This window comes from Hemitrygon akajei, chromosome 14 (genome assembly GCF_048418815.1).
Source record: "Hemitrygon akajei chromosome 14, sHemAka1.3, whole genome shotgun sequence".
NCBI classification, from domain to species: domain Eukaryota; kingdom Metazoa; phylum Chordata; class Chondrichthyes; order Myliobatiformes; family Dasyatidae; genus Hemitrygon; species Hemitrygon akajei.
The window spans coordinates 94,074,324-94,093,107 of NC_133137.1; the positions used below are offsets into that span (position 1 = coordinate 94,074,324).

Genomic DNA, 18,784 nt, shown 5'->3' on the forward strand with positions numbered 1-18,784 from the left:
CACAAGGTCAGTTCAGCACGGTACAGCGAGCCGAACCTCGCCCCGTCCCTCACCCCCTGGCCCCGACCTTTTCAATCTGGCCCAGTGATTAAATTGGCTGATTCCTCACTCTCAGGCCTGGGCCCTGCCCCACTGAGCTGTCCCCAAGTCCGCTCCAGCAATGGCTGCCACATCCATGTACCCTTGAGCCTCCAGTTCACCGAATCTCCCAGAATACCACATGAATAACAGATCGTGTGGTCAGTTCAAAAGCTCAGCTCGCAAAGGGAAATTACCGGCTCTTGATTGCAGCGATCATAGTGCAGAAGAAGTGTGGTAAATATAGTAGACAGTAGTTTTGTTTGTTGCCAGCAAAGCTTTGCTGTGTCTCACCAGTGCCATCTAAAATTAATCCTGTTCTCTCATTGCACTTTCTCTATAGGTTACATTACTAGCCAAGAGGAGATATATCCCGGTAAATTTTAGACAAGTACAATTTTCAATGTAAAATCACAATAAGTGCTCCATGTTGTTCTGTGGGACCAACTAAAAATGTTCTTAGTACAGCCTTTTCTGAATGCAGCTTCCAGACAATCTATAGGTAGTTTTAGTTATAATATTAACATTTGCTTAATATAGTTTTACAGTTAAAATATTTTAACCAGATACTTCAAAGCTGTAATGGTATAAAATCACACTGGTATTAATTAAATAGGCTTCAGTCTCCTAGGTAACCAGCTGGAAATGAGCGCAACACCAAACAGTTCAGACTTTATTGAGGTGTCTGCAAAAGTAATAGAACTAATAAAACTATTAGATGAAGGAAGTGATTTTAAAGCAGACATGGTAACTGATGTTGCAGCCTGACTGTGTAGGAGCTGATGGAAACCATTGGGATCCTTCGCAAGCACATCTGAAATAGGTGAGAACAGGTTGAACATCTCTTCAGGGCTGCCGAGCTGGAGTTCAAGATTCTGACACTGTGATTCATAGAAACATAGAAAACCTACAGCACAATAAAGGCCTTTCGGCTCACAAAGCTGTGCCCAACGTGTCCTACCTTAGAACTACCTAGGCTTACCCATAGCCCTCTATTTTTCTCCATGTACCTATCCAGGAATCTCTTAAAGGACCCTATCATTTCCACCTCCACCACTGTAGCCGACAGCCTGTTCCACGCACTCACTACTCTCTGTGTAAAAAAAACTTACCCCTGACATCTCCTCTGTACCTACTACCAAGCACCTTTAAACTGTGCCCTCTCGTGCTAGCCATTTCAGCCCTGGGAAAAAGCCTCTGACTATCCACATAATCAATGCCTCTCATTATCTTATACACCTCTATCAGGTCACCTCTCATCCTCCGTCATTCCAAGGAGAAAAGGCCGAGTTCACTCAACCTATTCTCATAAGGCATGCTCCCCAATCCAGGCAACATCCTTGTAAATCTCCTCTGCACCCTTTCTATGGTTTCCACATCCTTCCTGTAGTGAGGTGACCAGAACTGAGCACAGTACTTCAAGTAGGGTCTGACCAGGGTCCTATATAGCTGCAACATTACCTCTCAGCTGCTAAACTCAATCCCACAACTGATGAAGGCCAATGTATGCCTTCTTAACCACAGTCAACCTGCATAGCAGCTTTTCAGTGTTCAATGCACTCAGATCCCAAGATCCCTCTGATCCTCCACACTGCCAAGAGTCTTACCATTAATACTATAATCTGCCATCATATTTGACCTACCAAAATGAACCACCTCACACTTACCTGGGTTGAACTCCATCTGCCACTTCTCAGCCCAGTTTTGCATCCCATCAATGTCCCGCTGTAACCTCTGACAGCCCTCCACACTAGCCACAACACCTCCAATCTTTGTGTCATCAACAAATTTACGACCCCACCCCTCCACTTCCTCAATCATCAGGGAGTGGTGAAAGTTACCTGGATACTTTGTTGCAAGAAGTTGGTGCGACGAGCTAGAAAAAGATGCCGCTAGAAGGTTTTTGCAGACCCAGGCGACTTCTTCAAGTTCGTCTGTGAAACAGCTTCTTCTTTTCTCATGTCCTACTTTTCTTTTCAAGGTGGCTGGGGTCCTGTCGGAGTCTGTGATCTACAGCTGCAGCTCATTCCATGGCTCTCCAGGAGCGTGGGTCTCTGAATCGCTGTGCAGCTTGCCGTTTCAGTATCTTCAGGTGCAGCCTGGAAGATGTGCACCTTCGGGGTGTGGCCCCGTGGACGACCCGGTTCCTCGCTGTTGTCGCCGGCTGAAGACTGAAACATCGAGGGAGCAGGCGGTGTGCGCTGCTGTTGGAAGAAGGTCCCTGTACTCGAGCGATTCTCACTCTCTCCTCTCTCTTCTGGTGGTGAGTTGATCCTCAAGTTGGAAGACTCGGAGAAGTGACACGGAAGATTGTAACAACAAAGCAGTGAGCTGCTGGTCTCCTGCTCTCATTGTTGCAGACGCAATCTCTCTCCCTCCCTCGCCAGTGTGAGCGAGAGAGAGAGCCTGTCTGAGATACTAAAACGTCGGGATGGCTGTAGTTTTTGATGCATTCTAGATCAAGGTCTCTTTGGGGGCGTGTTTTCGTGGTGGGGGATGGAGGGGCCCGTGCCTTCGCTGGTGCAAGTCGGTGGGAGGGTGGTTAATACTTTACTGTCATTCATTCTTTGGGCTTTTTTCTGTTTTGTGGACGTCTGTGAAGAGTTAGAAATTTGGATTGTATACTGTATACACTCTCTGATATTAAATTGAACCATTAAACATTCCTAGATCACGTACTGTGGTATTGGTTGCCAAGACAGGCAGGAGGATGTAACTATGAATGACTCAGATATGTGAAACCCATGAGATAGTATTACAGGAGAGGCAGCCCTTACACTTGTCCACCAATGTGAATGAGAATAGAGTCAGCGGAGTAAATGAGAAAACTGAACATAATATCATGGTAAAGTGGGCCAATCAAATGGGGGAGGGGGCAGTGCAAAAAGGAATTTAGTGGTTAAGGGGACAATAGAAATTGCTCTCAGCAGTTGCAAGTGCACGACTTACAACTGTATTGTCTGCCAAGCACGAGGGTCAAGGACATCTTACCCAGGCTGGGGAGATGAACTTGGATTGGGAAGGGATTCTTGGATTCTAGTCTACGAGGGAATGAGTGATAATGATTGCGAGATGATTTCAATGAATGACATAAGCTTCTTATGAGGCTTGATAGAGTAGAGATAGAATTGATATTTCTCCTGGACAGGATGTGTAGATCCATGGTCACAGTCCAACTATGCACTTTTGTTCTGATTGTGTTTTTGTGTAAAAACTGTGTATCATTTATATTTTATTACATTTTTCTTGTGAATGCTGCTTAATTGTTGCAAGGTGCCTGTGGTGCTGGTGCAAGCATGATTTTCATATACTCGTACATATGACAACAACCCGACTTTGACTTTGAAAATAAGTGGTCAGTCATTCAGGCAGAGTTGAGAAGAAATTTCATCACTCTGTTAGTCGATGTTTTGAATTCTATATCTATGAGATCTAACATCGATATAGAGGCTCAACTGTTCTTTATACTCATGACAAAAATTAATAGATTTTAGATATTTAAGGAATCAATGAACATAGGCTTCTGCAGGAAAATGGTGGTGAGGTGAGAGATCAGTAATGATCTCACTGAATGACAAACCATGCAAAACAGACTAAATGGCTTACTTGTGTTTATGCTTCATATATTGTTACAGATAGGACAAAGGGGTTTCTACTTGTAGACCATAAGCAGTGCAGTCCAAATAAAAAAAAACAGGATTCCCCAGGAAATAATCGCTAAATTACTATCTGAGCTATATGCAAATTGCCATCGGCTAAATAAGATCAGAGAGCTGAATGGTTCAAGGACTGCTGTGTGAGAAACTGGGTCCCGTTCATGAGGTACTGGCACCGGTACTGGGGAAAGCAGTCAGCGTGGTAGCGTAAAGGTTAGCTCAACGCTTTACAGCACAGAGGACCGGGGTTCAATTCCTGCCCCTGCCTGTAAGTTTGTCCATTCTCCCCATGACCGCATGGGTTTCCTCCAGCTGCTCTGGTTTCCTCCCACAGTCCAAAGACAAAACATTTAGTAGGTTAATTGGCCATTGTAAGTTGTCCTGTGATTAGATTAGGATTAAATCGCAGGATTGCTAAATGGCGTGGCTACTCCACGCTGTGTCTCAATAAAGAAATAAATTATGTAACCTTAGCACTAAATTATGTCGGAAAACAGGTTTGCACCCCAAGATCCTGATAGATCTCTTGAACTCTAATACACAGAGACTCTCTGGCCCAATGTCGCACTTCATCGACTGAACCTAAACAACTTCAAAATCAGTGTTTTTGATATTAAATCTGCACATTTCAGAGTTTGACCTAAACTGAAAATTTATTTTGTTGGGGTGGGGGTTTGCCTAATGAAAACTGAATCATATAGCAGTAGAAAGCCATCTTAAACTGTTTAACAAAAAAATAAACAATTTGCAGATTCAGTCAATTTCATACCTTCATACCGCTGAGTGAATAATAATTCAGGCTAAATTGCTGTGGTGAACATGGAAGATTTGTATAAATCTTGTGCGTGAGCAGAGTGATCCTGCATGAAGTGAGCTGAGAAACTCACAGATAATGTTCAGTTACTCTGGGATGTCAGATTTATTAGAATGTCTATTGTGAAAAGGCTCCTTTCAATCCTTCTCAAAGATCTATGAGTGACTTTGAAGTACATGTCAGGGGTGAAATAAATTCCAATAGACTTAATTTAATGGGGAATGAACTAATTATATTTAATATGACAGCAAAAGGGAATATATGGTTTAAGTTTTCAGCAGTTCTTTGATGGCTTGGTACTAATCCACACTGCCTTTTAGCATCTGCAATAGTTGCAATTTTTGTATGAATATTTGTGTTAAAGTAAAATGACACATTAAGCTTGTGTTTGTTAAAGGATTATATCTAGTTTAATTCAAATGCTTACAGGACATTCAGTGTTGGAAGATTTAGGGATGTCATTAAGGAACCACAGTATTGACAGGTGTACGTTGGGTTTACGTTGATGAGATGACTCATAACCTCAGTATCAGAGCCATATCAGCACAAGAGGTACAAGAGCAGAAAGAAATGATGGAATAAACAGACTTCACACAAAATGCTGGTGGAATATTGTTCCACCAGCATTTTGTGTGTGTTGCTTGAATTTCCAGCATCTGCAGATTTCCTCGTGTTTACTGAATAAACAGACCTGGAGGTTTATAGATAAATGGCAGCAAATGGAGGCTAGACTTGGCATCTCCCACAACAGAGGAAAGGAAAAAAGATATTCCATCCACCTTAAAATGTTTCACAAAGAAAGGCTCAAACCCAGAACATGCAGAAACTGGTCAAAGCGCTGATCCTCATTATAAGAATTCCAAATGGAACAGATTGAGCAAATCCTAAAATGACACCTCATGAATTTACTAAAAGAGCTGTGGATGATCAACTGATTATTTTCAAGACTGAAACAAGCAGTTGTTTTTACCCAAGAGATTCTGCAGATGCTGGAAATCCACAACAACACACACAAAATGCTGGAGGAACTCAGCAGGTCAGGCAGCATCTATGGGAATGAATAAACAGCCAGTGTTTTGAGCTGAGATGAAGAGACTTTGTCCAAAGTGTTGACTGGTTATTCATTTTCATAGATGCTGCCCGAATTCCTCCAGCAGTTTGTGCGAGTTGTTTTTACCCATAATGGTTCCCATATCACCTTCCTCCTTATTGCTCAGATTCCAGTACACATAGCCTTCGTGTTTCTACTTCACACTCTTCCAGCAGTCTGCACTTTTCTCCTTCCCTCCCCTGACTTGACTCCTTTATGCAGTTACCTGTTTGTTCCATACTTGAAATAACAAATTCACAAGACTGCAAATGAAGCATAAAGCTGCAGGATAAACTCAGTGGGTCAGGCAGCGTCTAGGCAGAGGAATGGTCAATTTCCAGTCAGTCAGAACTGAATGGGAAGGGAAAGGTGGAAGGGGAAATGGGGAGAGGTGGCCCAGGACCCAGTGGGAGATCAGAGGACTGAGGAAGGGTGAAGAATAACAGGCAGATTGAGTCAGTTAGGGAAGGAAGAGTGGAACTGGGAGATAGAGGTGGGTGCGTGACAGACTGACATTTGGAGCACACAGTTGTAAGCCATTTTAACTCCCCTTTTCAGTTCCACCTGTCCACTCTCCCAAAGCAAAGCCAAACATAAACTAGAAGAATAGCAGCTCATATTCAGCCTGATTAGTCTACAGCTCATTGGTATGAACAATGGAATCCCCAGTTTCAGGTAACCTGCTCCCCCCTGTCCCTTTGTCTTTGTGACACACCCACAATCCTACCCTCCTCCTACCACAATCAACCATTATCCTACCTACTCCATCTGCCCATCAACAACACACTCATCCTATTGGGTCCCCTATTCCCTCATCCAATGTACCTATCTGCCCACCTTCCCTCCCATATTTGGTTCCCTTCTTTTACCCATCTGTCTCTATCTACTAATCAACCCATTCTCACCTGGATTCACTCATTGCTTACAGCCTTTACCTCTTTATACTGACTATCTCCCTGGTATCTTTTCAAAATTAATAGAACGTGAGAATTATCCAAACGCCTTTTTTAATAAGACATTTCCAGCCACTTGGGGTGATGCAGTGCTAAGTCACACAAAGTAAACCTTCAAATCTCTGGAGCTCTTCTGAAGCACTAACAAACCTAATTAACTACATATGAAGTTTTACTTTTATTCCCAGATCAGTTACAAACTGACATCTTGGAAATGATCCAATTTCCCAGCCTCACAGCTCATTGACACAGGCTCAATAAACCAATTGTTTGGAATCAAATGACCTTGCCAAGTGTGTCTGTACCTGTGCTACCCACTCACTCCTAGCACTCCTTCTCTGCCACCTGCCCCACCCCTCCCACCCTCCCATTCCAACATCCTTTGCTCCCACCAGATTTAAAAACTTGCTCTCCACTTCACATTGACAAATACAGAAAAGGGCAAAAGTATTAGCACATTAGCATGCTCTCTCTCTCGCTATCTCTCTCCCTACCTCTCCCTGTATCTCTCTCTCTACCTCTCTCTGTATCTCTCTCTCTACCTCTCTCTATCTAAGATTTTTGCATTGTACTGTATATTTCATTCTGAACTGGAAGACAGAAAAACATCTGTACATTGTAACAGTGAAATCTCAATTTAAGCAACAAACATGAGACCAATGTTGTAATGATTGACCATGAGAAACAGTCAAGATGAGAGCTTTAATTGACTTCCCCAATGCTATAACTTCTCTCTCTCTCTTTCCCAAGGTGTGGAAACATCTCATCGCAGTTCAAAATAACCAACTCATTATCCTTAGATAATATCCATTGGTTTGGGGGGATAAAGAACTTCTAAACATTTACTCGGTCAAGCATTCCAATTTATTGACCATACCATGGAACCCCAGAGGATAAATAGGCCTATTATACAGTATCGCTTAAGCAAAAGAATGCCAATATTGTCAACAGAAATAATTAAAATAGACAAGGAAATACAAGGCTAGCTTCCAAAACAAGCAGGCTGCTCAGATAAACTAAAGCAATTCCCATTTCAAGGTTGTCCCACCAGAGGCAAATCCAAATGACCTCACCTTCATGTCCTAGGAATGTTTTCTGTCACTTCTTTTATCTCATGGTTAGATGCACATCAAATACTAATAAAATAAATTCTTGACTTCCTCCCCAAGGTTTCACTGTTGTGCTGATATTTTCCGACAGCTGGCCCTCACACTTTGCTATGATTACTGCTGTTGGCTTGCACACATTGGGTTTGGACAATGGCAGATTGCAAATGGCTGGTGACAGATGGAGAGGAATGTGCCCTCAACACCTTCATTTCATAACAAGTGAACACCATAAATTTCTGAAATTACGAAGATGTCAATTCAAGACAAGCAGACAGAAGGGCATATTTGAGAGCCAGATGGACTAACACATTACTGCAATATAAATTCCATATTAAACTGTACTACATGTCATTTGTAAGCAGGTTTAAATTAATGCATTCTTCCAACAGGGGCATCTTTTAATGGCAATCATATTTTAACCTATTAATCATTGGAAATGAGTTCTCTACAGAATTATGAAGTTTATTAAATTAAAATTGAGATAGTGCAAAGAGGCAGAAGGTACAAAACAACAAATGATGAAGATAAGGGGATTATTGAGAGCAAACCTTCACTGTAGCTCCAGGGAAGAAAAGCCAATTGCCCGTGTCGACTGGATCCAGGTTATCTTCCAAGAGGGTCTGCTTGTGGGCAGCATTGATGATGAGAATGTTATCCAAAGCCCAGCAGGCTTCATATACCTGACTTGCTTGGACAGATTCCTGCGCCCATTTAAATTTGATATTTTCGCCTTTGGCATCTTGGGGAAGATAGATAATGTGGATAACGGTGTTGGTGTTGGACGGAGCTCTGTAATGTAGAGATTAAATGCATAGGTTGTTTATCTCTTTATGTTCTCTTTTACCTTGTAGCTTTCTTGCTCTTATATATCCTCAGAAATACCTCAGAGCAACATAACCACCCATGCTACCTGGTTAAGCTGTTCCTCAAGGAAGCCTGCTCAAACTTTATCAGAAAAGTACTTTGTAAATCATAAATTCCAAGGAAATCAATAGCTGGTGATGCCATGCTCCCAAACTTAAAAAATGGTGATCATTAACAATGGAGAAAAGAATCAAATGTTCTGGTTAAAGCTTTCTAAAATGTTTAGAAATTTTGAGAAAACGAATGTTAAATTTTTTTGAAAGGCTATAAAGCACCTTCAATGTGATTGAATTTATTGAGTTAAATATACATCAATTAAGAAAGACATTCCTCTCCCTTTTACAGCTGTTCCTCTCCACTGGAATGAATAGAGTTATTGTACCTGTACCAGTTCGAACTTGTCACAGATTAAGTAGACAGCTGGGAAATCACTGAACTTCAAGCAGTCCACCATCAGGGTGCATTGTACTTAATAGCAGCAATCACTGCTCAAACGTCCTGAGCTTATTCCTCAGGTACAAACACTGATGCTCACAGCTCTGTGAGGAATTCTTCCAGTTCATTTGAGGCCATTATCTTCTCATCGCTTAACTTTTTCAGCAAATTTAGAGTTCACGAGGTGAAATCATGCAAATGGGATGAAGCAACTTTTCTTTTCATTATTTTCATCTTTAATTGGTGTACGTAACTTAATGCCCAACTCTTCTTTCGGCCCATATGGCAAGGGTATATTACCAGAAACTTACCCCACTCAGTTACAGCTCTTTCTCATCCAAAGCCTTTCAAAATACCCTAAAACCTTCAAAAAACCAAGACTGAAGATATATTGAGATTTGCTGTGCCAGCTGATACTTCCAGTGAAGGCCTGAACTGTCGTGGTTGGCATTGGTAGATTGGCAGGTGTGATTTGGAAGTGGGTGTTGATATCAGAAACCAGGCAGCTGTTCCACTGAACAAAGCTAAAAGTTCAATGCCATGACAGACAAGTGAAGGCACAGAAATTACTGGCCAGTTTACACCAATCAGTTACTCACCCTGCTCAAAGAGCAGCTCACCCATTGTCACCACTTGTACCCACGTGTTTCAATCTGTATCTTAGCTTCAATGCAGAAAATTTGCTCTAACTAGTGGGGTAATTTTATTTTAATGATATTATTCTTATCAATGCTCCAGTTTAGAAATTGAAGAATTTAAACCACTCAGTCTGGTTCTTGTAATTTTTGTAAAACATATTTTCTGACATTTTTTCCTGCTTCTTTTTGTCACTTCATTGACAAAACTTACTTCTCTCTCTGTATTGCTTTTGAGCCTAATCCCAAATGTATTTAATGAGAGAGGTGGTCCGGTAATTTCACTGTGCTCGATCATACTCAATTCAGCCCACTGGTCAGAGGGCATTCTGTCTTTTATTTAAACCTTTGCTCTGTGTTGGTAAACCCTGTGTGGGTCCGATGCTCTTGGGATCCTAGTGTTGAGACGTGTAGTGTATCCCTGCCTTAAAAGCAAACAGACCTCAGCTCAGACCCTACCTAAAACCTCTTGACAGGAGAGAAAAGGGTGGAGGGGCAGAGCCTAGCCTTTTGTTAAGGTCTGTACAGCTCAGGTAGCAATTTTAAATGTTTCCAACGAAATAATTAAAATAAAAAGGGAGTAAGCCAGTTTTTCAGCTCTCCTATGCAATACGGTTCATCCTATATCTCAATATCATATTCAAAGGTTCATTTATTATCAAAGTATACAACTCTGAAATTCTTCAACTCTCCACTTAGCCATAAAACCAAGAAAGAAAAGAATAGCAGCTTGATCAGCAACCCCAAAATCCCACCTCCCCGCAAAAAGAAAAGAAAACTGGAACAGGAACATCAACCCCGCCAAGTTCACTCTCCCGCACAAACAGTGAACAAAATGGATCAGGCACATCGACCCACAAATCTCATGTCCTGTACAAAAAAAAACAAGCAAAACAGATCATGCACATTGTCCCCCAAATCCCTCCTCCCGCACGAAGAAAATGAGCAAAACAGATCAGGCACATCGACCCCAAAATCCTCTTCCTGCAGACAAAAGTGAACAAAATGGATCAGGCACATTGACCCCCAAATCCTCCTCCCCGCACAAAAAAATGGGAAGTTTGGATGAGAAAACACAATATCGAAACTATAAGACTGAAAAATAGAGTCTATCGTCCACAGTCCGCATCCAAAACACAAACAAAAAATACTGAGCATAGCCCTTGATGCGTTTTTGTCGAGAAATTTACCTAGCTCCTTCCTATTGCCTTCTGTGGTGGTGAATTCCACAGGTTCATTATCACATGAGTGGAGGCATTTCTCACCTCAGTCTTCAACGTTTTACACTATAATCTGAGTCTGTGACCCCTTCTAGACTCTCACAGCTGGAGAAACCACCTTTCTACATCCCGCTTGTTAGGCCCAGCCAGAATTTTGAAAGTTGCAATGCAATCCCCTTTTATTCTTTTAAACTCAAGACTCTAGTAACTACAGACATACGTAATTGATTTAATTTCTCATCCTATGGAAAGTCCCACCACCTCAGGAATCAGTCTGGTGAACTTTTGTTGCACTTCCTCTATTACGAGTCAATTATTTCACAGGGAAAACCAAGTGGTACCCATCAAGGCAGAATAATTGTTGTGAAACATCTTTGCCTTTGTATTCAAAATCTCATGCACTTAAGATCAATGTATTATTAGCCTTGTTAATAATGTACTGCTCCCAGAAACTTGCTTTCACTGACTGGATCTTAATCTCAATGCCAGGACTCCTAATGTAAAGAATTGGGGATTCACATCCTGCATCAGTTTCAAATGGATTCAATTCAAAGAGATGGATCTCTCATTGTTCAGGTCCTGTCACTGGAATACAGAGATGGGATGAAGTGACAATCACATTGGCTGCATAAGCCAGGGGTACAGTTATCTGTGAGCAGCTAAATGTTACCGGTTCCATTCACGGCTACCAGCCAGGGCCAGAGCCAGCTTGATTCCAGCTTGCTTAAAGGTTACAGTGGAACCAGTGAAATTAAACTTGTTTATTTCAGAGACAGGATAAGTTCAAGAGGCTTCAATGAAATTACATCTCGTAGACTTAACAAAATGGACTGCGTATTTGAGGATACTATAAGCCTTAAAATTCTGTGCGTTCAGTTGATCAACATGACCCTGCACCCAGAACAAATAAGAGAAAACAAATAGGTTCATCCGACAAATATATTAGCAGCTGCTTCAATGACAACACTGAAGGGCTGGTAAAGACCTCCTATGTACTGTATGCATGTGAACAGAAGAAGATAAAAAAACATAATTGGGGAGGAATGACTCTTTAACCCCGAAAATGCCATTATACTTTCCAAAGTATTATGTCTTCAGTTTGGTGACTGCGCCATTAAAAAATGTTCAATTTAGCAAATATTATGTCATGACTGTAGGGGAATGAAAATGAGCAAATTATTTCATTAAATAATCTTATCTAAATTAAGAACCATTTCTGCTTGTAGTAGGTTTCCCCCAATCCTTTAAAATTGGTTATAGAGGGAGACCTGTCGATCATCACTCAGCCTGATCCTGCTGATTAAAGAATCTGTCACTTATTCTATCAACTTTCAGTGGCACAAACCTGATCCTTTCCAAAGCAATCCAATCGCTCGAGGAGTTCTTGGAATAGAAGACAGCGATACTGGGATCAGTGTAGCTATAGCGACAAGTGCCAGACCCTGTAAGCCAGATCAGAGGAGAAAACAAATAGCATCAGGAAACGATCACTTGTCGGCATCAGCAAGCACAGCAGTGACCTTCTGCTGCCCCTCTGTTGGTCTTTAGATGTTGGTGCTTTTGATTTATGATGAAATTATTGACTGATTTGTAGTTAAATGTAAATACTGAATTTTGCATCATTCATGACAGATGTGATGTATTGATAATAAATCACAACTCTGGAAAATCATCTGTCACACTCTCCCAGAGGGAAGGCTGAATAAATTGGAAAAAAAATTAGGAGCTGGTAATGCAAGTAGTTTCTCTTGCTTCAATTGCCATTTTAACAGCTCGGATGCATACTTGCTTTGGTACTTTTTGAAGATTAATAAGTATTTCAGTCAGGATAGAATTCTGATTTTCACTTCAGAAAAACCATAAACATGTATCTCCTGCTGTCTCCAATTTAAAACCTGGTCCACACCAGCAATCACATTTTACGATGCCATTCAGCACAGCTGCAAAAATACATTGTGCTATGAACAATAACAGCTTTCAACCATAAATTAACCCAAAGCATTGACTAAGCAATGCAAAGGCGTCCTTGTGCTCACTGTAGTTGACTGTTCAATGGAGTTATGACAAAAGTGCTGTAGATTTCGAGTTAAGACACTCTGATCTACTCATGGTGAATGATGGAGTCTTGTACCGCAATCACATTCAGCTTTCTATAAATCTTTTCTACTTCAAACGTAATAGAATTTTCTTTCTCCTTGAGATCCTTGCATGCATTCAAATGAACAAGTCAACCTGAAGTCTTAATTGTTTCTCTTCCGCTGAGCATTTCCAGCATTTTATAAGCATAAAATTCCACCTCCTGCTCTCCAATGTCTATCTCCGCCTTACGTGTTCTCAAGACAAGGCCTTCTTCTCCGGAGCTTCTGGCATGTTTTCTGTTTTCCAGACACATGGCTTCTTTTCTGCCATGGTGCATGGAGACCTCACTTTCTATCCTCCATTTCCCTACGTCTGTTCTCACCACCCACCCTCTCTCCATTTAGAACAGCACCTTTCACCTCACCAGCCTTGCCATCTGGCATATTTAATGTGATTCTCCCCTCTCTCCCTCAAGAAGAACCACTCTCTTCACTTTCCCCTATAACGGTAAGAGGTGCAACATGTGTTCCTTCATGTCCTATCCTCCACCCTCCACAGAACTAACCAGTACCTCCAGGTGAGGTGGAGATTCATCTGTACCTATTATAACCTGGCCTGCTGCATTTGTAATATGGCCTCTTCTACATCAGTTAAATCAATGTAAATTAGGTTCAGTTCTGCAGAGTTCCTGTGCTCGTTTTGCAATGACCATCTTGAGCTCTGGTTGTAATATCAATTTAACTTTCCAACCCCTACACTGACTAGTCTGTCCATTACAGGCTAAACACAAATTGATAGAACATATTATACTTGGGAGCTTACAACCCAACAGGATGCACTTTTTTTTAAAGTTTCAGATACCCTGGTGTTCTCCCCCCACACACCCTCCTGTCCACCTAATTTTCTTCTCCCATCTCATCCTCCTACCACCAGATTCTATCTGTCCAATATCTCCTCCCTTTATAGTTCCGCCTGTAACTTCCCATTCCTCCACCACCCCACCCTTATCTTGCTATAAACCAATAGTCTTTCCTCTTCGCTCTCAGTGCTGATGTAGGGTATCAACTTGAAATATTGATTTACAGCTTTTGCCTTCATAGTTACTGCTTGATCCGCTGGGTGCTTTTAGAGTCCTGACTTTTTGTTCAGAGAGCTGTGCAGTTTTCCACAATATTCTAAAAACCTGTTGCATTATCTTCCAGTGTGAAGGGCAGTTCAACTCAGGAGAGTTAAACGATGCATTCTCCCACCTGCTCTTGGTTAATTCACCTCTGTTGAACACATTCCTTCTGCTCAGTGCTCTATTAAACTGCCTGGTTAGAAATCAGTTTTGTCTGGTGACAGAAAGTAGCTCATAAATATGAACATGGACACCACTCAGCCACTGTGATCCACTCAAAGTACTTCATTCAGCAGTGTGTAGGGCTTTCCCAAAACCAATCTCCTTACAAACAATATAGGATTGGTGCTTGTTCTTGAAGTTGCACCAGGCTCCAAATGTCAGAAGATTATTTTCTTAGGGCTTTCAGGCAGCTGATATTTTTGCTGCCTGATATGTTATCTTGATCTATTGACTGGCTGTAATTCCTATTACTATTAGGTGATGGTGGCCTGAAGCTATAATTAAGTACAAATTCATCACAATTTTCTGACAGGACCTGATTTCTGCATTAATTATCTCACTTTACATTGCAGATACAGATTCTTTATTTAGAACTTTCTTTTAAATTAATGATTAAAAAAAACCTCCTTTGATAAATCACCTTGCTCTTTTTTTGAGAGTCTCCAAAAAAAAACCAAATGTTTCAGTAGTGGTGTAATTTTCTATAGCCATTTCCTAAAGCATAAAGCAAAATTGAAAATCCAGTAATGATATGTGTTGGTATTTTGTCATTTCATTTTCTTCTTATTCACAGCACTGCTCTGTGCAGACAGTTGAGAAGTCAATTCAGTTTATACTTTCTCAGGTATTTGAACATGGGTAGATTGCTGCGCTTCATAAGAGGCTGATAAGGAGCTGAAGATATGATCCACATTCACAAGAATCATCTTTATGATCACAGGCTAAAATCGAGCGAAATTGAACTCAGTTTCCTCAGTTAAATGATACATGATACAACTAGGCGAAGAAGGATCCTTAATTTAACAGGGGAACAAGAAACAAAGTACTTTAATTCATATTCATGACTTTTTGATTTCAGTGCCTTTGGGGACCTATGAGTGATGGTCATATTAAAACGCAAAGGAAATAGTGGTTAAGTCTCCTAAATCTCTCCTGCTTAGATTCTGGTAGCAGATTGAAGGGGACGCAAATTACTTGATAACTCTCTTCAACAAAAAGAAACAATAAATAACAGGATGAACATTGATCATTGTCAATGAAAAGAATGTTGAGCAATAAATTTTAAAACAAATTAAAGAAAAATATGACAGGTTAACAATTTGTCGGACACAAAATTAAAATGTACAGTATTTGGCAGTTTGCTGGGACTATACACCAAATGAGCACTCCATTATGCACAGAAAAAAGAAACTTAAGAGCTTTTCCTATGACTTGGCTTGATATGTATCACTTACAGATCACCAATCACCTTCCCCACTGAAGTAAAAACTAAATAAAATGGGCAGGAGTTAAGACCTGAATTAAAGATTTGGTGATGAAAGGGTTAACTATATTATTAAAGAAATCCTGCATGTTGAATTTCCATGAACCTTTTACAAGAGCAGAGAAAAAGAACATTTCAAATAACTGCATCTGAAGTCATAGCTCATTAAAAATTGGCAATGTTGTACGGAACAGGTCCAAATTTCATCTAATTTGTAAACAAAACCTTAAATTATTTTATTATTTGCTCCTCAGAAACAAATAAAACAAAATTAAGTATAATTCTATTTAACTTGGTCTATAATTAGTCCGCATTATTAAGGAAAAGTTTACAATTTAGAATGCCACATTTGAAGATGTTACATAAAAAGAGCCACATAATTAAGAGTCGAAAAACTGTACTTCTCTGTGCATAAGCATTTATTTTTGACAAGAGGTATCCATGTGCAATGCTCATATTTAATTTACTGATCATCTGGAATTTTTAATGGCAAAAATATTAATTTGTGCATTAGCATCGATGGCCTAACTTACAGAACCACATCCCATGTAGATTAATGTGAATGAAAGATTATTTTATTTTTACATAAACCTGTTTTATTATGCATTCTTGAAAAAAACTGTAGGTAAGTGACTGCTGCTAATTTAATCATGGCCACAATTCTTCAACTAAGTGTCAATGGAAATGAAACAATAATAAAATAAATGAAATGAGGAAAAATATGCCTCTTTATTATAATTGATGGTGCCCTAATTTTTCTAATAGCTGCCAGCAGTAACCCAGCAAACACAGTGGGAAATGGGAGAAATCTATTTGGACTAAATTTCTACCAACCACCAGTTGCCAGTCAGCCTGACAAGGGCAGTGGATTCCTACGCATCCCTTATGCACACAGTGACAACTTGCTGCTGTTCATCAAGCTGGGCATGGCATAAATCTCCTAGGGTCCTCCTCCCTTCCACCCACTAACAACAGGTTTCAGTTGCTTGGCTTCCTGTTTTGTCCAGACAATGCACCTCTTGATCAGGGATTCCCAACCTGGGGTCCACAAACCCCTTGCTTAATGGTATTGGTCCATGGCATAAAAAAGTTTGGGAATGCCTGCAAGGAGACACACAATACAAAGAGAGTAAAAAATGAAAATTGGGGATGGGCTTTAAGAAGAAATTTTTATTATTGGGATTCCTTTCATACTCCAGCTTTATTTTCTCTTCACCAATGTTTGAAGTTGGATCCCAACTCATTATCCCTTGGACATGTGCAGAATTTGGTGATGAAAGTGACAGGTTGCTGCTGTCAGTGGGCTGGTGCTGGAGGGAGATGTAGATAACTCACTCCCTATTTCATGGAGTGTTATTATCTCTGACTTTTTATAAATGTCATCAGATTTCTTGTATAGTAATTGATATTCTGGAAGATCAATTTTTGTTCCAGTATATTAAAAAGAAATAAAGATACACTGGCAGAATTTTCTACAGAGGTTTTGTCTGTTGGATACCAGAGAAAGCTCCTAAAAACCTGAAGTGGTATCCTGTGAGTGGGTCAATGTTTACAGGAGGCTACACAGCTCTGTGAATTCCTCAAACAAAATAGAGACAAAGTGCCTCAACTTCAATCATCCTTCTGGCACTGGCTTTGAGATTTTACAAAGTGCCTTGTGAAATACCGTGGAGGGAAAGTCTTAAATTCCTGCTTCAAAACTATACATAATATTCCAAGTGTCATCTCACCAATGACTTGTATAACTGCAATACAATGCCTTTACTCTGAAACTCAGTGCCTCGACTGATAAAGATAACCTGCAAGGGGGGAAGGGGAAGGTCCAACACAGACAACATGTCATAATTCCACCTTGGAGATCCACAGATTAATGATATAATTATTAAATTTTCCATTCTTCGTGAGCCCGGACCTCTTCTGTCCCATTCTCCCTCTCTCTCTCCTTCCAATCCATCTCCAGCCTTCCCATTTTTTTCTCCTTTTCCCCATGTCATCCCTTTACCCCCCTATCACTGGCTTTGTCTGCTTCCCCTTCCTGCATGTTATCTTCATGAGCTGAGGCACTGCGTTTCAGAGTCGGGACATAATTGTTGCAGTTGGCGAGACCACACTTGAAGTATTATGTATAGTTTTGGTCACTCTGAAAGGAAAAGACATTGTCAAGCTGGAGAAGGCGCAGAAGAGATTTGCAATGATGTGCTCAGACTAGAGGGTCTGAATTATAGGTAGAGATTGGTCATGTTGGATTCTTATTCCCTGCAGCATGGGAGGATGAGAAGTGACCTCAAAAGTTTATAAAGTCATGAGGGTGTGGATAAGGTGGATAGTCAGTCTTTTACCGGTGATGGGGAGTCGAAAACTAGTGGGATCAGATATAAAATAAGAGAGGAGAAATTTAAACAATCTTATTTACACAGAGGACACTGAGTACCTGCGATGTGCTGCCAGACGAAGTGGCCAAGGTGGGTACAATTACAACGTTTAAGAGGCATTTGTATAGGTACATGCAGGGTTGGGCAGATGGGGCTCGTCAGCCCTGGTTGACAGCTCATCTAGGAAAAGGAAAACTCTGAATTCAGCCCTCTGCTGCCTTACAGCTATATCCACTCATGGCTTCAGGAGTAAACCCTGAGGAAAAATTCAGAGCTGGAGTCCCTGCACAAAGAGGGCAAGCCTACTTTGTGGGCAACAGCTTGCTCTCAATATCGCCATGCCCTGGCTGGCGTATCAATTGATGATGCTGCACCCACGACGTAGGCAGCTGGCAAACAACATCCATGGTTGACCCCGACCAGCGGAGGCCTCGTGCAGGGAAAGGGCTTGGAGGGTTCTGAGTCAAAAGTAGGCAACTGGGATTAGGGAGGATGCTGCAGCTAGCACGGACCAGTTGGGCTGAAGGACCTGTTTCTGTGACTCCTGGTTCTGTCCCAGACACTTCACCACTGTATCTATGCTCCCATCTGGTTTCATCTTTTCCTTCAACTATCCCCTAATGGTTTCCATGATCAGATTCTAACACTAGTAAACCTTGTGACCCCATTTATCACCCTCCAGCTGTTGTCTCCACCTTCACTCTCCCTCTTACCAACTACCTTTCTCTGCCATTCTTTCCCTTTTGTCTGCTTACACCTATCACCTACTTTCCTCTATTGCCCATCACAACCTCTCCCCCTCCCACTACATCTACCAGTTGTCCACCAATCAGCTAGTAGCACCTGTCTCACCCCTCCCCCTCTCCTCTCCAT

General features: G+C 41.1%; 1 protein-coding gene across 2 annotated transcripts in view; it reads right to left on the minus strand.

The window, feature by feature from the left end:
• Positions 1-18,784, minus strand: part of LOC140738799 (reelin-like) — a 302,475-nt gene that overhangs the window by 167,134 nt on the left and 116,557 nt on the right. For both annotated transcript variants that reach the window (XM_073066646.1, XM_073066645.1), the window contains exons 10-11: positions 12,200-12,296; positions 8,249-8,489 (exon numbers count right to left, since the gene is read on the minus strand). In XM_073066646.1, coding sequence (XP_072922747.1) covers positions 8,249-8,489; positions 12,200-12,296 — 338 coding nt within the window. The remainder of the gene's footprint in view (positions 1-8,248; positions 8,490-12,199; positions 12,297-18,784) is intronic.